The 22036-nt window shown below is 45.2% G+C and overlaps 1 protein-coding gene across 2 annotated transcripts in view; it reads right to left on the minus strand.

Moving 5' to 3' along the window:
- The window catches only part of nt5c2a (5'-nucleotidase, cytosolic IIa), a 140893-nt gene that overhangs the window by 44400 nt on the left and 74457 nt on the right, over positions 1-22036 (minus strand). For both annotated transcript variants that reach the window (XM_080206010.1, XM_080206011.1), the window contains one exon: positions 1861-1978. In XM_080206010.1, coding sequence (XP_080062136.1) covers positions 1861-1978 — 118 coding nt within the window. The remainder of the gene's footprint in view (positions 1-1860; positions 1979-22036) is intronic.

Genomic DNA, 22036 nt, shown 5'->3' on the forward strand with positions numbered 1-22036 from the left:
ATTTGGTTAGGGTAAACATGAGATGTTTCACTTCAGGTATGATTCAAATGGCCCACTCGAGTGCTCTTCATAGAATCATAGAACCCAACAGTGCAGAAAGAGGCCTTTCGGCCCATTGAGTCTGCACCGACCACAATCCCACCCAGGCCCTACCCCCATGTCTCTACATATTTTACCTGTTAATCCCTCTAACCTACACATTCCGGGATACTAAGGAGCAATTTTAGCATGGCCAATCAACCTAACCCACACATCTTTGGACTGTGGGAGGAAACCGGAGCACCCGGAGGAAACTCATGCAGACACGAGGAGAATGTGCAAACTCCACACAGACAGTGACCAGGCCGGGAGTTGAACCCAGGACCCTGGAGCTGTGAGGCAGCAGTGCTAACCACTGAGCTACCGTGCCGCCCTTTGCCTTTTATCAAAGTTGATTTAAGAATACAGTTAACATGTATCGAAAGAAAATATTAAATAATAATTTTTACCAATTACAAACAAGGATAAAAACAACGATGACAATGTATAAACATTAATGAATATAGGAAATGTTCCAATCTAACTTCCCGATATAAAACCCTTGCACAGGTTTAGCACAGAAAATGCTCACGTGTTGCTGGAACTTAGCCCTTTGGTTGGAGAATTGAAACTCTGACTTGCCAGCCTCGTGATTTCTAGCAGCCCTCTGGATATACACCCAGAGCAGCTTGAAATCAGAACAGCTTCCCAAAACACTGGGGAGAGAGACTGAGGCTCTAGCTACTAATTAGCAACCCACCAACAGATTTTCCAATCCAGGAAGTCTTGCTTCCAGCTCACCAGCAGAATTCCCAATAACAGAAAGAGAGGGAGAAAAACGCTGCTTTTCAGTCTGATTTCCACTCCCTTCTAAACTAAAACTGCAGCCAGCAACCAAATTGAAAGTGAAACCTTGAATTCACTATAAAGAAAAAAAATTAACCAAAACACACAACCTGCCCACCAGTCTTCCCCCTAACAACATAGGCTCATAAAACAAATCCCAGAAAGTATCTGAGGCCCAGAGTAAAAACAAACTAAGCCCCATTTAAACCACTGAAGCAGCAATAAAAGGACTTCTAACCAGACAGCCTGACAATAATGATAAAAACCAAAGCTGTTGTAGTTGCAGAGAACACGATTTAAAAACAAAACACTTCTCACAGGTACTCATCTCACATACGTCTGATAAGATCTCACATACCCTGGTGATACCCTGTCCCATCTCAGCAGCATCTCTATTGAGTCCTCTACTACTGCTAAATTGCCAGATTGCTTATCCAAAAATCAGTATTGGATGAACAGAAATCCCCCCCCTCCATTTAAATACTGGGAAAACTGAGCCATTGCTTTCAATCCCCGTTGCAAACTCTGTTCCCCAGCTACCAACTCCATCCTTCTTTGTAGAAACAGTCTGAGATTAAGTCAGACTCGTTCGCAACCTTGGTGTCAAATGTGACCACATGCTAAGCTGCTGACACTCTATCTGTGCTGACAGAGGATTGTCTATTTCCACCTCTGTAGTATCACCCAACTTCACCTGTCCCTGCTCAGCAGATACTCAAACTGCCATTCATGCCTTCGAAAAGATTTCAAAGTATCGATGAAAAACACTGTAAATTAAAGTGTTGATTTAGTCATCGGCAATAATTTCAGCCTCTCCAGCACAATCTCCATCACACAACTATGGATGACACATTTTCTTTAACCGGTGAGTAAACTGAACACACCAGAATACACAGGCTTTTTCTTCATTGAGATATGCTCTTGTTTACAAACCCAACAGAATAAATGTCATTCTCCCCACCTCCCACAACCCCCACCATGCCAACACACTCCTACCTTGTTGGAAAAACAGGATCATAGACAAAATTGCACAGTTCCTGAGGATATCCAATGGAGACCAAGCGTTCCACAGTCAGATCAAAGCCTAAAGCCTCATATTCGGGAGACTTGTACACTGCCAAAACAAAGAGAGTATATCCTAAAATATTTGATAACATATTTATACAGTGCCTTTAACGTAACAAAATGTCCCAAGGTGCTTTCCAGGAGCAGTCTAAAACAAAATGTGACACTGAGCAGCATTAGGAAATATTTAGTCAGGTGACCAAAAGCTTAGGCAAAGAGGTAGTTTTTAAGGAATGTCTTTTCAGGAGGGAGAGAGGGAGAGAGGGAGAGAGGGAGAGAGGGAGAGAGGTGCAATACAGCAATTTAGAATGCAGCCACCAATGGTGGAGCAATTAGGATCAAGGATGCTGAGTGGCCAGTGTTAGAAGGGGGGCCAATGTCTCAGAGGGTTATAGGACTGGAGGAGGTTACAGAGATAGTCAGCGCCGAGACCCTGGACAGATCTGAAAATGGGGATGAGAATTTTAAAATCGAGGCATTGCTTGACTGGGGGTCAATACAGGTCAGCTAATGCAGACAGCAGAACTCTGCATACCCTCGAGTTTACGTAGGGAAGAATATAGGAGACCAGCCAAATAACCAAGTAACAAGGGCATGAACAAAGGTTTAACAGCTGATAAACTGAGACAGGTGTTTTGAAAATAAGCAATTTTAGAAATGGTGTGAGCACAAGGTTAGAAACATATTCATGATCAAATGTGTCAGCAAGGTTGAGGACAGACTGACAATCTCAAACTGTTGCCAGAGAAAGGATTGAAATCATTCAGGAGCTGAATTGGAAAGGACGGCATGGTTGAGCTACTAAATGAGTACTTAGCATCCGTTTTTACTAAGGAAGAAGATGTTGCCAAAGTCTTGTGAAAGAGGAAGTAGTTGGGACATTGGGTGGATTGAAAATTGAAGGAGGTATTTTGTACTGAAGTCTGACACATCATCAGGAGTCAATCCCAGGATACTGAGGGAAGTGAGAGTGGAAACAGGCAGCACCATGGTTAGCACTGCTGCCTCATGGAACCAGGGATCCGGGTTTGATTCGTGGCTTGGGTCACTGCCTGTGCAGAATGTGCATGTTCTCCCGTGTCTGCGTGGGTTTCCTCTGGGTGTCTCGGTTTCCTTCCACAGTCCGAAAGACATGTTGGTTAGGGTGCATTGACCATGCTAAATTCTCCCTCAGTGTACCAGAACAGGTGCTGGAGTGTGGCGAATAGGGGATTTTCACAGTAACTTCATTGCAGTGTTAATGTAAGCTTACATGTGACAGACAGACAGACCAGGAGGGGAGTCAGAGAATCACAAATGTTGCAACAATCTTTAAAAGGCAGTGCAACATAAGAACATAAGAAATAGGAGCAGGAGTAGGCCATCTAGCCCTTCGAGCCTGCCCCGCCATTCAATAAGATCATGGCTGATCAGAAGTGGATCAGTTCCACTTTCCTGCTTTCTCCCCATAACCCTTAATACCCTTGTCTGTCAAAAACCTATCTACCCGTGACTTAAATATATTTAGCAAGGTAGCCTCCACCACTTCAACGGGCAGAGAATTCTAGAGATTCACCACCCTTTGAGTGAAGAAGTTCCTCCTCAACTCTGATCTAAACTGCCCCCCCGCACCTCGCCTTATCTTGAGGCTGTGCCCTCTAGTCCTGCTATCCTTTCTGAGCGGGAAGAATCTCTCTACCTCTACCCTATCCATCCCCTTCATTATCTTATACGTCTCTATAAGATCCCCCCCTCATCCTTCTAAACTCCGAGTACAGATCCAGTCTATTTAGTCTCTCTTCACAGGCCAACCCCCTCATCAAACATAACCCCAGCAAATACGGGCCCATCTGTTTAACCTCGTTAATGGGGAATTTTAGAAACAATAATTTGGGACAACATTAACAGTCAGCTGGACAAATGTGTATTAATTAAGGAAATGCAACACAGATTTGTTGAGTGCAAATTATTTTCAACTAACTTGCTTGAATTTTTTGATCTGGTAACAGAGAGTGTTGATATTGTGCACGTGGACTTGCAAAAAGTGTTTAATAAAGTGAGCAGACGTTCTGCAAAGTGAGAACACTGACAAAAAAAGACAGTGCCAGCTTGGATACAGAGTTGGCTGAGTGACAGGAAGGAGAGTGTGTGGCTGCTTTTCAGACAGTGGGAAGGGATACAGGGGGGCTTCTCAGAGTTTGGTGTTAGGATCCTGTTTTCCTGATCTAGATTAATGATACAGACCTGGATGCTTAGCACAATTTCAAAATCTTCACCTGGTCTAAAACTTGAAGTATTGAGAGTTATGAGGACAATGGTGATAAATCTTAAGAGGACATAGGGTGGTGGATGGGCAGATAAGAGGCAGATGAAATTCAATACAGGGAAGTGTTCACATTAGCGGCAAGATTGGAAACTCCAGGATGCTGATTTATGATGAATGGCAAAAGAAACAACAGCAACCAGAGGAGAAACTTTGATTTAAAAACACAGCAAATATTTAGGCCAGAATTCTCTGATCTCGTTCACATAACTGCCAGTGAGAACAGAGAATCTGGAACTCAGTCAAAACTCCATTCGCGACAGCTGGATTCGAGAATCCCCGCCACAGGTAAATACAGAGAATTCCAGCCTTAGGATCTGGCAGGCACTGCCTGGGAGATTCCAGTGAAGCAATCAAATGAGACCGCATAATTAGAGGAATAAGTAATTTGGAGGGGGTGGGGAAAAGGTGGGGGCATGTGCTAGAGAGCTGGCATGTCCACAACTCCCCAAATAGCCTTCTTTCTGTATTGTAAACACTATGATTCAAAGACAAAAACAACTTAGAACTGAGGGACTGCGTACACATGGCACATGTCATCATCCGTGAGAGACTGTGTACACACAGCGCAGATTATTATCTGTGAGGGAATGTGTACACACGGCACAGATTATTATCTGTAAGGGAATGTGTACACACGGCACAGATTATTATCTGTAAGGGAATGTGTACACACGGCACAGATTATTATCTGTAAGGGAATGTGTACACACGGCACAGATTATTATCTGTGAGGGAATGTGTACACACGGCACAGATTATTATCTGTGAGGGAATGTGTACACACGGCACAGATTATTATCTGTAAGGGACTGCCGATACATGGCACATGTCATCATTTGCAAAGAACTGCATTTACACAGCACACCACGATTCAGTCTCAGAAAATGGAGAGGCCAGAGGCTTGGTATAAATCAGACTGACAAAACTGACACAAATGAAGGGTTGGTATTTGTATGGTGCTTTTTAAACCACCAGAGCATTCCAAACATTTCACTGCTAACAACATGCTTTTGTAATTTAGACACTGTAAAATTGAAAACATAGAGCCCTACAGTGCAGAAAGAGGCCCTTCGGCCCATCGAGTCTGCACCGAACACAATCCCACCCAGGCCCTACCCCCATATCCCTACATATTATCCCCACTAATCCCTCCGACCTACGCATCCCTGGACACTAAAGGGGCAATTTTAGCATGGCCAATCAACCTAACCCGCACATCTTTGGACTGTGGGAGGAACACCCGGAGGAAACCCATGCAGACATGAGGAGAACGTGCAAACTCCACACAGACAGTGACCCGAGCCGGGAATCGAACCCAGGACCCTGGAGCTGTGAAGCAACAGTGCTAACCACTGTGCTACTGTGCCGCCCTAAGTAGGTAGGTCACCAACACATGGTAGTGAATTTTGCACAGCATGATTTCAAAAACAGCAAATGGTAGTAACCAGATAATGTGCATTTGCAATATAGGTTGGGGAATGATATTGGCAACACAGCAATAATCAGTAAGTTATCTGACCAAGCTACAGAGCAACCTGACCAAACCTGAAGTGGAACTCACCTGACACCCACACAGCAGCAAGAAGCTGCAGAATTCCATTCTGGGATTGATGACAGCTCAAAGAAAGTTTATTTTCACTGAATGGAAGTTAACAGCCAAAATCCAACGCCAATGTTTCTGTCCCACAGTGCATGTTGGGAATAACAGTCACATTGGTCAAGCCAGAATGAGAAACAAACATTGAGGTCCCAGCAAAAATTCACCTCGTGCTACCGTTTGCTTTTAGGCTGGGAACGAGAGGCTGAGGTTGCTTTAGAGCCTGTCCCAAGAGTCAGAACGTGGATCTAATTACTTAACCAGGTCCAGTTTCCACAAATTCACATCAGCGTCCACATTAATCTGGCGGCACAGTGGCAAGTGCTGCTACCTCACTGAGCCAGGGACCTGGGTTCAATTCTGACCTCAGGTCACTGTCTGTGTGGAGTCTGCACATCCTCCCAGTGTCTGCGTGAGTTTCCTTTGGCTGCTCCAGTTTCCTCCACAGTCCACAAAGATGTGCGGATCAGGTTGATTGGCTATGCTAAATTGCCCCATAGTGTCAGAGAGATTAGCAGGGTAAATTCCTGGAGTTAAGGGGATAAGGTCTGGGTAGAATTGTGGTTGCTGCAGGCTTGATGGCCAAATGGCCTCCTTCTGCACTGTTGGGATTCTATGATTCTATGTTCCCTCGGAAATGTCTCATTGCATATTGACTTCTTATAGCCTATAACAGCCCAGCTACAGGAAGCCGAAGGAACCCTGGCCAGGTGTACGGTGAACCCCAGCAAATACAGCATTTCCAAAAAGGTTCCTTTATCTTTTGGTTTAAACTGATCGAGTGACACACAATCATCTCCTGGCAGCTGTACTACATCTCAGCAACATCAATGGAAGACACAAACTCAATGCAGGGTATCACCCTCTGTTTTATGAGGGCAATACATCTCGAATGAAAAGTTAACTCCCAGATTCATTCACCCACTACAAACCATCTTAAACCCCTCCCCTTTCTCTGTCCTCACCTCCAATAACAAACAGCAAATCTCATGGATTTGTCTCTAATTTTAAGACAATCTGATCACTCCTCTTTCCCCTCCCCCTCTCCCCCTCCCCTCCCCCTCCCCCCCCTCCCCTCCCCTCCCCCCTCCCTCCCTCCCCCTCTCCCCCCCTCCCCCCCTCCCTCCCCTCCCCTCCCCCCACACAGTTAACTTTCTCCCTCCTGTCTTCCCTCATGACCTCACTTATCCATGAAACACAAGCCCTTGACCTAACCCCATCATCTGCTGGACATTTAGCTTCTCCTCCGTGCTCCCATGTTGGCTGATATTGCTGTAAGTTCTCTTTCTTCAGGTTCTGTCTCTCCCTCCTTCAAATCTGTCAACTTCCCCTTAAAGAAAGAACGCCTTGTTCTCACTATCCTTGCAAACTACCGCCCTATCTCAAACCTCCCTTCCTTTTCCAAAGTTCTTGAATGTTTACAATGTTTACATCTTGATGTTTACATTTTTCCTGGAGCTCCATGCTTGAACCCTCCAATCAGGTTTTGGTACCAATATTGAAATAGCTCTCAAAGTCAAAGTTAAAATTTTAATCCCAGTTTTCAAATCCCTCCATGGTTATGACATTGCCAATCTCTAATCTCTGGAATCTAAAACCCTCCAAGATCTCAGCTCTCCTCCACATTTGGACTCCATTGCATTCCAGATTTTAATTACTTCACCAATAGCAGTCATTCTTTCAGTTCTCCAAAGCTCTGGAATTGCCTCCCTAAGCACTTTACGCTCCTCATCTCTCCTTACGATTCTCCTTAAAACATATCTGTTTAAGCAAGCTTCTTGCTGATGTGTCTGAACATCCCCTTATTTGGCCTGGTGTCAAATTTTGATAAAGCTCCATAAAGCACCTTGGGGCAATGTTACAGCTATGGAAACAAATGGCCTGAGTGATGCTGCAAAAGGAGCTCAGGCCCTCATCTCAGGGTCAAATATAACACCAAGCTTGTGAACAGAATGGTTTAATCTTAATCTCTGGCAATAGAGAAGGTGAAGTCATGAGCAAGGAAACAGTTTACAGAAATTTCAGTATTCCCAACATTTAGTTGGAGAAACTTTCTACTCATCTAACACTGGATATTAGATACACAGTCTGATAATTTAGCAACAGCAGAGGAGGTGGTGAGGTTAAGGCGGCACAGTGGTTCACGGAGCACAGAGTTCAATTCCAGTCTTGGGTGACCTTATGGAGTTTGCACATTCTGCCCGTGTCTGCTTGGGTTTCCTCTGGGTGCTCCGGTTTCCTCCCACAGTCCAGGTTAAGTGGATTGGTCATGATAAATTGCCCCTTGTGTCATGGGGATTAGCAGGGTAAATATGTGGGGTCATGGGGATGGGGCCTGGGTGGGATTGTTGTCGGTGAAGGCTCGATGGGCCGAACAGGAATCGATGTTCAGCAGCTTCTGATGAAATCACCAAGAAGCAAAGAACAAGAACAAAGAACAATACAGCACAGGAACAGGCCCTTCGGCCCACCAAATCTACATGGGTCACGTTGTCCTATCTAAGCCAAACACCTCTATTCCCCGCCTGTTCATGTGTCTATCTAAATGTCTTAAATGTCACTAATGTATCTGCCTCAACCACCTCACTTGGCAGCGCATTCCTGGTCCCCACCACCCCCTGTAAAAAAAATTCCCCCACACATCTCCACTGAACCTTTCCCCCCTTACCTTGAACTTGTGCCCCTTGTAATTGTCATTTCTGCCCTGGGAAAAGCTTCCAACTGTTCATCCTATCCATACCCCTCATAATTTTATAACCTTTTATCAGGTCGCCCCTCAGTCTCCATCTTTCCAGGGAGATCAATCCCAGTTTATTCAATCTCGCCTCATAGTGACTACTCTCCATACCAGGCAACATCCTGGTAAACCTTTTCTGCACACTCTCCAAAGCCTCCACGTGGTGACCAGAATTGGACACAGTTTCCAAATGTGGCCTAACCAATGTTTCATACAGCTGTAACATAATTTGGCAACTTTTATACTCGATGCCCCGTCCGATGAAGCCAAGCATGCCATCTGCTTTCTTCACCACCTTTTCCACCTCTGTCCTCCCCGATCTCTCCGTGTGTCTATGTCCCTGATGGTTCTGCCATTTATTTTATAGTTCCTGTCACATTTGGATTTACTAAAAGCAGCATGTGGATGAGAAATAGGAGAGGGGCCAAGGATAAATCCTTGGGGGAAGACCACGAGTAACAGTTCAGGAGCAGGAGAAGTGGTTACAAATGATTCTCTGGCGTTGATAATAGAATAAAAACACAAAATACTGGAAACATTCAGCAATTCAGACACAGCACCTGTGAACAGAGGCAGAATGCATCTTTCAGGCTGGCAACTTCAGACTGGAAACATTAACTCTATTCCGCTCCCTAAAGATGCTGCCAGGCCGGACATGTCATCCTCCACTTTTTTTAATTTCAGATTTCTATCACCTGCTGTATTTTGCATTAAACATAAACAGGATGGGGCGGGGGGGGGGGGGGGGGGGGGAGGATGGTTGGGGAGAGAGGGGTGCAGGCCAGGGGGGTGCCAGGGGTGGCGGTTTCTTCTGACTAGAGTGTAGAGATCTTGGAGAAAGATGGTGTGACCAATCATAAAAGGACAGGACAAGAACAAGCAGGAAAAGTTCTGCACTGTCACCATAAGTGGAAGAGCAAAATGTGCAGAGGATGCTGAAAGTCTGCAAAGGGATATAGATAATCTGACGGGCGAGGGTCTGGCAGATGGAGTACAATGTTGGTAAATGTGAGGTCATCCATTTTGGTAGGAATAACAGCAAAATGGACTATTATTTAAATGGTAAAAAGAATCACAAAACGTTGGTTTGCAGGCACAGCAGGTAATTAAGAAGATAAATGGAATTTTGTCCTTCATTGCTAGAGGGATGGAGTTTAAAAACAGTGAGGTTATGTTGCAGCTGTATAAGGTGCTGGTGAGACCACACCTGGAGTACTGTGTCCAGTTTTGGTCTCCTTACTTGAGAAAGGATATACTGGCACTGGAGGGGATGCAGAGGAGATTCACTAGGCTGATTCTGGAATTGAGAGGATTGGCTCATGAGGAGAGACTGAGTAGACTGGGGCTATACTCATTGGAATTCAGAAGAATGAGGGGAGATCTTGTAGAAACATATAAGATTATGAAGGGAATAGATAAGATAGAAGCAGGGAAGTTGTTTCCACTGGCGGGTGAAACTAGAACTAGGGGGCATAGCCTCAAAATAAGGGGGAGCAGATTTAGGACTGAGTTGAGGAGGAACTTCTTCACCCAAAGGGTTGTGAATCTGTGGAATTCCCTGCCCAGTGAAGCAGTTAAGGATACCTCATTGAATGTTTTTAAGGCAAGGATAGATACATTTTTGAGCAGTAAGGGAATTAAGGATTATGGTGAGTGGGCGGGTAAGTGGAGCTGAGTCCACGAAAAGATCAGCCATGATCTTATTGAATGGCGGAGCAGGCTCGAGGGGCCAGATGGCCAACTCCTGCTCCTTGTTCTTGTGTTCTTAATTTGTTATCAGGGTGGGAGTGGGGATGAGGAGATGTTTATATACTGTGTGCCTGGGGGAGGGTTTATTTTTACAACGTGTATGGAAGTTTGATTTCGCAGTCTGAGAATTACTGTGTTATTATTGATCACATGTTAAATCTTTGAATCAAATCCACATCCCTGATTCTAATCTGAACAATAATGGAAATATCCAGTCGCCAACAAACAGAGCGTTAACTCTGACAAAGGGTCTAAACGTGATACGTTGGCAGACCTGCTGGGATTTTCCAGCCTTTTCTGTTTTTGTTTCAGATTCCAGCATCTGCGTTATTTTGCTTTTATAAACAGAGAATTACCAATGTTAGTGACACAGGTTCACCGACACCTTAGTGTAATCATTCTGCTCTCATGGCTATTCATAGCTCCTTATTAAATTATTTTCAGACATTTATAGTTGGTTGAGCTCAAATAGATGGGATAGCCCAGGCATTGGCCAGAGCCTAGAATAGACACGCTCATGGATTGGCAAGAGAAAGCGAGTGTAAACGTCATCGTTAGTGATAAACAGCTCGAGTGACATCAAACCAACACATCAGCTTGTTGATTCAGAGATAAGGACGAACACGCACATCTGATCTGCCTCATTCTGTTTCTACTCACAGAATCAAAGAAAGGTTACAGGCAACAGGTTGACAGAGGAATCGGTCAATTTTAAAGGATTTAAATTCAAAATCTGAAGGTTAAAAAGCTTGAGGCTCTAAAGCTGTCATTTCAAACATTTCTGGACAAGGAATCACAAATGAAGACTGGGAAACCTTATGAATACTGTCACTTCCCCAGGGACCCCTTACAAACACTGCCTCAATACTGCCTGGAGTCACACCTGGCACAAAGGACGATGGATGTGGTGCTTGGGAATCAATCCTCTCAGCTCCAGGACATCGCTGCAGGAGTCCCTCAGGGGAGTGTCTGAGGCCCAACCATCTTCAGCTGCTTCATCAGTGACCTTCCCTACTTCATAAGGTCAGAAGTGGGGATGTTCATCGATGACTGCACAATGTTCAGCACCATTCGCCACTCCTCAGATACTGAAGCAGTCCATGTTCAAATGCAGCAAGATCTGGACAATATCCAGGCTTGGACTGACAAGTAGCAAGTAACATTCACACCACACAAACGCCAGGCAATGACCATTGACAAGAGAGAATTTAACCATTGCCTCTTGACGTTCAATGGCATTACCATCACTAAATTCCCAATATCAACATCCTGGGGGTTACCACTGACCAGAAACTGAATTGGACGAGCTATATAAATATTGTGGCTACAAAAGCAAGTCAAAGGATAGGAATCCTGTGGCTGGTAACTCACCTCCTGACTCCCCAAAGCCTGTGCACCATCTACAAGGCACAAGTCAGGTGTGTGATGGAATACTCTCTCCTTGCCTGGAGGAGTGAAGCTCCAACAACACAAGAACCTTGACACCATCCAGAACAAAGCAGCCCCATTTGATTGCTACCACTTCCACAAAGATTCACTCTCTCTACCACTGATGGACAGTGGCAGCTGTATGCGCCATCAAAAGATACGCTGCAGCAATTCACCAAGGTTCCTTAGGCAGCATCTTCCAAACCCACAAGCTCTACCATATAGAAGAACAAAAGCAGCAGATACATGTATCACCACCTGGAGGTTCCCCTCCAAGTCACTTATCATCCTGACTTGGAAACATATCGCTGTTCTTTCACTGTCACTGGGTCAAAAATCAGGAACTTCCTGCCTCACAGCACTGTGGGACTGCACATCAGGGACCGCAGTGGGTTACCAGCAGCTTCTGAAGGGCAACTGGAAATGGGCAATAAATTGCAGAATTCCTACAGTGGAGGCCATTTGGCCCACCGACTATGCAAAAGAGCATCCTACTTACGCCCTATCCCCATAATCCCACGTATTTACCCCACTAATCTAAACATCTTGGACATCTTAAGGGACAATTTAGCATTACCAATCCACCTAATCTGCACATCCTTAAAGTGTGGGAGGAAACCAGAGTACCCGGAGGAAACACACGCAGACACGGAGAGAACGTGCAAACTCCACACAGACAGTGACCTGAGGCCGGAATTGAACCTGGGTCCTTGGCACTGAGAGGCAGCAGTGCTAACCACTTTGTTGCTCTAATGCTGGTCTAGCCAGAAATGCCCACACCTCAAATTAATTTTTAAAAAATTTTCCCACTGGTGGCTGAAATATATTTAAACTGAACAAATGTAAAAATCCTATAAAGCAGGTGACGGTGTGAAGACCCTCAGTGAGGTGGATCCAGTCTGGCATTCACTAGCACAACTGTAGCTGCTTCATTCTCCACAATCAACGGTTGTTTCAGAAACTGACCCTTCAATTCTACTCTGAACACCAGAGCAGAAGTTGCTACGTTAATCTCTGAACACAGATAAAAGCAGTGGCAGGATATAATGACTCAGGCGCACTGCAGGATGTGGCGCAATTAGTCATCATCAACTCCCACACAGCAGCGGAGTTTGCAGGGCCATGGGTAAACGCTTTGGCAATTCTGCTTCCTGGCCAATGGCAGTAACTCTACTAGTAACACCAGGTAACGGGCAAGAGGAACTCGGACTCCTACCCACTTCTGGCTGCCACCGCCATGTATTAGGAAGAAATTTCACAACCTATCAAACTGCTTTAGCCGGTTCTCTTCCCGGGTCTTTGTAAAGGTCCATTCACCCTATGATACATCACTTAGATGCTTCACGTGTGTGAGAACAAGGGTGGGATTGCTAGCAAGCTGATTAACTATGGAGGGCATGACAGCATAACTTGATCCTATACTCACCTGACAGTGACACACAAAGCTAATTTTATCCTCCTAACACAGAGCACTGAGACCAACTGAATCACATCAACAGTGCTATCAAGCAGCACCTGCTCAGTGACACCCAGTTTGGGTTTCGCCAGGGTCACTCAGCTCCTGATCTCATTACAGCCTTGGTTCAAACATGGACAAAAGAGCTGAATTCCAGAGGTGAGATGACAGTGATGGCCCTTAACATCAAGGCTGCACTCAACCGAGTCTGGCATCAAAACTAGAACCAGTGGGGATCAGGGAGCAAACTCTCCGCTGGTTGGAGTCAGACCTGGTACATAGGAAGATGGTTGTGGTTGTGGGGGGTCAGTCATCTCAGCTCCAGGACATCTCTGCAGGAGTCCCTCAGGGGAGTGTCTGAGGCCCAACCATCTTCAGCTGCTTCATCAGTGACCTTCCCTCCATCATAAGGTCAGAAGTGGGGATGTTCATCGATGACTGCACAATGTTCAGCACCATTCACAACTCCTCAGATACTGAAGCAGTCCATGTTCAAATGCAGCAAGATCTGGACCGTATCCAGGTTTGGGCTGATAACTGGCAAGTAACATTTGCACCACACAAATGCCAGGCAATGACCATCTCCAGTAAGAGACACTCTAACAACTGCCCCTTGACATTCAATGGTGTTACCATCAATGATTCCCCCACTGTCAACTTCCTTGGGGTTACCATTGACCAGAAACTCAACTGGACTCACCACATAAACACAGCGGCTACAAGAGCAGGTCAGAGGCTGGGAATACTGTGGCGAGTAACTCACCTGCTGACTCCCCAAAACCTGTCCAACATCTGCAAGGCACAAGTCAAATGTGCATTGCAATACTCCCATTTGCCTGGATGGGGATCAACACTATCCAGGAAGAAGTAGCCCTGCTTGATTGGTACCACATGTACAAACATCCACTCCCTTCACCACTAACACTCAGTAGCAGCAGTGTGTAATATCTACAAGATGCACTGCAGCAATTCACCAAAGGGTGATGAGGGATTGGAATGCCCTGCCTGCTGCAGTTGTAAATGCGCCTAGTTTGGGGGCGTTTAAGAGATCCGTGGATAGGTTTATGGACGAAAAGGGATTGGTTTAGGTTAGTGGGTCATTGTTTTGTAACTGGTCGGCGCAACATCGTGGGCCGAAGGGCCTGTTCTGCGCTGTAATGTTCTATGTTCTATGTTCTAAAGATCCTTAGACAGCACCTTCCAAACCCACGACCACTTCCATCTCAAAGAACAAGGATAGCAGACACCTGGGAACACTGCCACCTGCAAGTTCCCCTCCAAGCCACTCTCCATCCTGACTTGGAAATATATCGCCGTTCCTTCGCAGTCGCTGGGTCAAAATGCTGGAATTCCTGCTCTAACGGCATTGTGGTTCAACCCACAGCACCGATTCAAGAAATGGAGTTTCCAGCATTGGATTGGTGTGGGCACAGTAAGAAGTCTCACAACACCAGGTTTAAGTCCAATCGGTTTATTTGGTAGCATGAGCTTTCAGAGTGCTACCCCTTCATCAGGTGTGTGCAGGATTTGTTTCACAAACAGGGCATATATAGACACAAATTCAATTACAAGATAATGGTTGGAATGCATGTCTAACAGGTAATCAAGTCTTTAAAGGTGCAGACTCTCCACTCACACTGTCTGCACTTGTAAAGATGTGATTACCTGTCAAGACCCTGTGGAAGGAATGGTGTTGGTGTTACATAGAACATAACAGCGCAGAACAGGCCCTTCGGCCCACGATGTTGCGCCGACCAGTTACAAAACAATGACCCACTAACCTAAACCAATCCCTTTTCATTCATAAACCTATCCACGGATCTCTTAAACGCCCCCAAACTAGGCGCATTTACAACTGCAGCAGGCAGGGCATTCCAATCCCTCACCACCCTTGTTGGAAGGTCACAGTCAAATACAAGCGACTCAGTATGTTATTTAATGACCCAATTGTATGGTTAGTTTTGGAGAGACTCAGTGTACAAGACAGCTAGCAACTTAGCAGAGAAACAATATTCTCTCCACAAGCTACTTCCAATATTTCTCGTTAACCCATCACCCTGGATAATTAATATCCAGAGTAAGCCCAAAGATGTGCAGGTTAGGTGGATTGCCAGGCTAAATTGCCCCTCAGTGTCAGGTGGACTAGCTAGGGTAAATATATGGGGTTGTGGGGATGGGCCCTGGGTGGGATTGTGGTCAGTGTAGACTCAAATGGGCCAAATGTCCTCCTTCTGCACTGGGATTCTCTGACTCTGATTCTATAACGCCAGTGACCCAAAAGGGTCCCAGCTCCCAATTTCCACAAACCCAGCTGAAGCCTGTTCCCATCTTCCTCAAGCTCAGAAGAGACCCAATCGTCCCAGCCAAGCCAAGCAGAGGCCCAGCAAGGTCCCAGTTAATGCCCCCTCATCAAACCCATCAGAAGGCCAGCAGAATTCCAGTCACAGCACTCCCTAGCCAAGCAGTCTCCCAGTCATCCTCACCACCAATCCTAGCAGAGGCCGAGCAGGGTCCCAGCCACCCCCTCCAAGTTCAGTGCGGTCTGCTTCCATAGGAGTAGATGAATGAGAGTTGACAAGTTATTGCTCCTTAACAGTTCAGATACATGCAGCTACACATGACATCAACCGGATCTAAACAAGAGGAAAGGTTGCACAAACAGTTATGTGCTACAACTAACTGTCATCCTGTGGGCTGTCGTATCAGAACTCTGGTCTGATGGAAACCACATTGTGTGCTACTATCATTAAGCACTGACCATCAAGGATATTTGAAAGCATTGCTGGGTCTTTACATACCTCTCAATCATCTGCTCCTTTAAACATCTATCCACTTCTCCCTCAGTTTACCCTTCAATATCTACCACCATTATCCTCTCACTCTTTAGGAGACATTTCCACGCTCCATTACATTAATAAGCATTTAATCTAACCTGTCTGAATTTTGGCCTAAACCTAATTTTCCAAGATTGAGAGTTTGTGGTAATTCCAAAATCAATAAAGTTCAATTTATTGATTCCTTTCAGGAATTTGAAACCTTGGATAACATTTGCCTGGAATCTGCTCTTCTCCATGGTAGCCAAGCCCCACACATTGTTTGCCCCAATCTAATCAATCCTGGGCTCGTCTCAACTGTAACCTATCATAGCTCTTCATTCTTCATAGAGTAACCAATCCCAACTCTTCATCCTCCACACAATAACCAATCCTGGTTCTTCATCCTCAGCACATAAACCAATCCAGCTTTTCAATGACGATCGCAGCTCTTTATCCTGACCCATGAGCTGATTCCTCAAGACAGGCAGTGCTTCTTCCTCAACTGCTTCCACTAAATCCATGCAGGCTCCCTCTCACCAATCCACACTTATTTAGGGTTTAATTACTCTTTCTCACAATTCTCATTACAGCTTACATTTATGTAGCATCTTTAAGCCTCCCAAGGGACTTTACAGGAGCATCAGAAAACAAAATTCAAGACTGAGTCACTTATTGTGTCAATTCGCCAAAAATTTGGTCAGATATATTTTAAGACAGGCTTTAAAAGAATAAAGCAACAAAGAGAGGCAGAGAAGTGTAAGTGTGTAATTTCCTCCTCTCATGTTCCTTTCTAATACTCACACTCTACTTGAGAGAAATGCTCCCACTTGCCTGGATGAGCGCAGCTCCAACAACACTCAAGAAGCTCAACACCATCCAGAACAAAGCAGCCTGTTTATTGCCCGCCTCCCCACCCAACACTGTAAACATTCAGTCCCTCCAACACAGGTACACAGTGAGTCGTGTGTACCATCTATAAGACGTGCTGCAGAAACTCACCAAAGCTCCCTCCATAGCACCTGCCAAATCCATGGCCTCCACCATCTAGAAGGACAAGGACAGCAAAGGTAACACCCACAAATTCTCTTCCGAACCACACTTGGAAATATATCGCTGCTCTTTTACTATCACTGGGTCAAAATCGTGGAACTCCCTAACAGCACTGTGGGTGTGCCTACGCCACACAGATTGCGCAAGTTCAAAGGTTGGTTCACCATCGTCTAACCATCAGTTAGATATGGGCAATAAATGCTGGCCTCAACAGTGAAGCCCATTCCCATAAAATAATTTTAAAAATCCCTATGCAGTAATTAAGAAGCACACTACTCAGGTTTCCTCAAAGTAATTTGATAATCCTAGACTTTGCTTCTATTTCTAATGATTTCTTAAAGATATCATTATAGATACAACTGCATCCAAATGGCATGCTGGAAGAGGAATTGCTGCAGTGATGATGTTAATTGGGAAGCTCTCTAGATATTATGATGCACAATTTACTAAATAACCAAGAGACCGTTTATGATAAAAAAAATTAACCACATGGTAATGGTTCATCAGTAAACCGAAGCACTCAAATATTCTCAACACAAAACGAGTAAAAACAGCCCCTCGCTGCTGGACTTGCTAACCAAACACCAGGTGCAAAAACATTCACTGGGCCCTGTGACACAACACTGCAGATACCACTGTCCTTCTGCACACTATCTTCACACAACACACTCAACTTCCTTTCACTACTATTCATTATCTTGCCCAAGCCAATCTTCTCACTTGCCTCTCTGGCTGTGGTGTCGTTATCTCCTGGCAGAGCCTGTAGCTACTATTTCTGAAACGATAAATCTACTCATCGGTAGCCCTGGCAGGTTTGATTCATTTGCAGACTGTGAAATCAGATCAACAACATATGCCTCTATTTCAAAGGGATCCAGGAATCCCTTTATCCAATCATGGGATGTGGGTATCACTGGCAAGGCCAGCACTTACTGCCCATCCCCAACTGAGAAGCCTCATTTTAAAGGGTAGTGAAGAGTTAACCACATTGGTGTGGGTTTGGAATCACATGTAAACCAGACCAGATAAGGAAGGCAGATTTCCTTCCCTAAAGGACATTAATGAACCAGATGGGCTTTTGCAGCAAGCGATGATAGTTTCATATGAAAGTAAAATGCTGCAGATGCTGGAAATCTGAAATAAAAACAGGAAATGCTGGAAAAGCTCAGCCAGTTTGGCAGCGTCTGTGGAGAGAGAAACAGAGTTAAAGTTCTGGATCTAAATGATCCTTCTGCAAATTCCAGATGTATTGATTGAATTCAAATTCCACTAGCTGCCATGGTGAAATCTGAACTCCTGTCCTCAGTAACCTGGGCCTCAGGATTACTAGTCCAGTAACTTTACACTTTACTGCTGTCTCCAGCAGCCCCTTTACAGCTCATTCATCGAGCAGCTTCCTCCAGCAGGGAGCAAGTGTGGGGTCACTGCCTTCTCTTGCTCACAGGTGAAGTATCACAGAATCATTACAGTGCAGAAGGAGGCCATTTGACCCAACATGTTGGCACCAACTCTCCAAACAAGCATCAAGTCTGTGTCACTCTCTTGCCTTTTCCCTGTATCCCTGCACAAATCATCTAATGTCCCCTGGAGTGTCCTGATTGAACCTGCCTCCACCACACTTCCAGATAGTGCATTCCAGACCCCAATCGCTTGCTGGGTGAAAAAGGCTTTTCTCACACCACATTGCTTCTTTTGCAAATCACTTTAAACCTGTGCCCCCTCATTCTCAATCCTTTTACGAGCAGCAATAGTTTCTCCCTGTCTTACTCTGTCCAGCCCCCTCATGATTTTGAATATCTCTATCGAATCTCTTCTCAGCCTCTCCTCTCCATGGATAGAGCAGGGTCAGGAATGGTTGTTGCAGGTTCCGGGGTTCAAATGCTTTAGTCGGAGTAGAGAAGGAGGTAGAAGGGGGGGGAGGGGTAGCATTATTAGTCAAGGGCTGTATCACAGTGTCAGAGAGGAAGTTTGATGAGGACTTGTCTGTTGAGGTAGTATGGGCGGAGATTAGAAATAGGAGAGGAGAGGTCACCCTGTTGGGAGTCTTTTATAGACCTCCTAAAAGTTCTAGAGAGGTTGAGGAAAGGATTGCGGAGACAATCCTGGTTAGGAGTGAAAGTAATAGGGTAATTGTTATGGGGGACTTTAACTTTACTAATATTGATTGGAATTGCTATAGCTCTAGCTCGTTAGAGGGGTCAGTTTTTGTACAAAGTGTGCAGGAAGGTTTTTTGACTCAGTATGTAGATAGGCCAACTAGAGGTGAGGCTGTATTGGATTTGGTGCTGGGAAATGAGCCAGACCAGGTGCTAGACTTGGAAGTTGGTGTGCATTTTGGTGATAGTGACCACAATTCGGTTACGTTCACCTTAGTGATGGAAAGGGATAGGCATGAACCTCGGGTCAGTAGTTTTAGCTGGGGTATGGGTAATTATGAGGCTATTAGGAGAGAATTAGGAAGCATAGGTTGGACTAGGAGACTACAGGGACTGGGAACGTCCGAAATGTGGAGCTTTTTCAAGGAGCAGCTACTGCGAGTCCTTGATAGGTATGTCCCTGTCAGGCAAGGAGGAATTGGTAGAGCTAGGGAACCATGGTGCACTAAAAAAGTTGATTCGTTGGTTAAAAAGAAAAAGGAGGCTTATGTTCGGATGAGACTTGAGGGCTCAGGTAGTGCACTAGAAAGTTTTAGATTGGCTAGGAGGGAGTTGAAGAGTGAGTTAAGAAGGGCTAAAAGAGGACATGAGAAGACTTTGGCTGATAGAATCAAGGAGAATCCTAAGGCGTTCTATAGGTATGTTAAGAACAGAAGGTTGGTTAGGGCAAGATTAGGGCCAGTTACAGACAGTAGAGGGAAGTTGTGTGTGGAACCGGAAGAGATTGGAGAGGCATTGAACGAATATTTCTCTTCGGTGTTCATGCAGGGGGACATAAATGTAGCTGAGGAGAACACTGGGTTACAGGGTTGTAAACTGGACAGTATTGCAGTTGATAAGGGGGATGTGCTGGATATTCTTGAGGGTTTGAAAATAGATATGTCCCCTGGTCCGGATGGGATTTACCCTAGGATTCTCTGGGAGGCAAGAGAGGTGATTGCAGAGCCTCTGGCTCTGATCTTCAGGTCGTCGTTGGTCTCAGGTATAGTACCGGAAGATTGGAGGATAGCGAATGTTGTCGCATTGTTTAAGAAGGGGAACAGAGACTTCCCCGGGAATTATAGACCGGTGAGTCTTACTTCTGGGCAAGGTTTTAGAAAAAATTATTAGGGATAGGATTTATAGTTATTTGGAGAGTAATGAATTGATTGGGGATAGTCAGCATGGTTTTATAGCGGGTAGGTCGTGCCTTACTAACCTTATTGAGTTTTTTGAGAAAGTGACCAAAGAGGTGGATGGGGGTAAGGCAGTTGACGTGGTATATATGGATTTTAGGAAGGCGTTTGATAAGGTTCACCATGGTAGGCTTCTGCAGAAAATGCAGATGTATGGGATTGAGGGTAATCTAAGAAATTGGATCAGGAATTGGCTAGCAGATAGGAGACAGAGGGTGGTGGTTGATGGTAAATATTCGTCATGGAGTTCGGTTACGAGTGGTGTGCCTCAGGGATCTGTTTTGGGGCCACTGCTGTTTGTAATTTTTATTAATGATCTGGATGAGGGTATAGTTGGGTGGATTAGTAAATTTGCTGATGACACCAAAGTCGGAGGTGTGGTAGATTGTGAGGAAGGGTGTCATAGTTTGCAGGGAGACTTAGACAGGTTGCAGAGCTGGGCCGAGAGGTGGCGGATGGAGTTTAATGCGGAGAAGTGTGAGGTAATTCACTTTGGTAGGAATAACAGATGTGTTGAGTATAGGGCTAACGGGAGGACTCTGAATAGTGTGGATGAACAGAGGGATCTAGGTGTATGTGTACATAGATCCCTGAAAGTTGGGAATCAAGTAGATAAGGTTGTTAAGAAGGCATACGGTGTCTTGGCGTTTATTGGTAGGGGGATTGAATTTAGGAGTCGCAGCGTCATGTTGCAACTGTACACAACTCTGGTGCAGCCGCACTTGGAGTATTGTGTGCAGTTCTGGTCCCCACATTATAGGAAGGATGTGGAGGCTTTGGAAAGGGTGCAGAGGAGGTTTACCAGGATGTTGCCTGGTATGGAGGGGAGGTCCTATGAGGAGAGACTGAGGGATTTGGGGTTGTTTTCGCTAGAAAGAAGGCGGCTAAGAGGGGATCTTATTGAAACATATAAGATGATTAGAGGTTTAGATAGGGTGGATAGTGATAGCCTTTTTCCTCGGATGGAGAAAGCTAGCACGAGGGGGTATAGCTTTAAATTAAGGGGGGGTAGTTATAGGACGGATGTCAGGGGTAGGTTCTTTACCCAGAGGGTGGTGAGGGATTGGAATGCCCTGCCTGCTGCAGTTGTAAATGCACCTAGTTTGGGGGCGTTTAAGAGATCCGTGGATAGGTTTATGGACGAAAAGGGATTGGTTTAGGTTAGTGGGTCATTGTTTTTTAACTGGTCGGTGCAACATCGTGGGCCGAAGGGCCTGTTCTGCGCTGTAATGTTCTATATGTTCTCCAAGGAAAACAGTCCCAATCTCACCAATTTGTCCTCATAAGTAAAACTTCATTCCTGGAAACATTCTTGTATGTCTCTTCTGCACACTCTCCAATGTGTTCACATCCTTCCTCTGGTGCGGCACCAAGAACCGTTCACAACATTTCAGCTCAGATCTAACTAGTGTCTTCAATAAGTTCAGCACAAACTCCTCACTCCTGTCTTCTCTACCCCTATTAATAAGGGCCAGAATACTATATGCTTTATCTACTGCTCTCTCCACCTGATCTGCTACCTTCGATGATCTATGCACAGATACACCCAGCTCCCTCTGCTCCTGCACCCTTTTAGAAATTTACCCCTTACTTCATATTGTCTCTCCATGTTTTTCCTACCAAAATGCATCACCTCAC

The sequence above is a fragment of the Carcharhinus amblyrhynchos genome, chromosome 17 (genome assembly GCF_965287045.1).
Source record: "Carcharhinus amblyrhynchos chromosome 17, sCarAmb.v2.hapA, whole genome shotgun sequence".
Classification (NCBI taxonomy): Eukaryota; Metazoa; Chordata; class Chondrichthyes; order Carcharhiniformes; family Carcharhinidae; genus Carcharhinus; species Carcharhinus amblyrhynchos.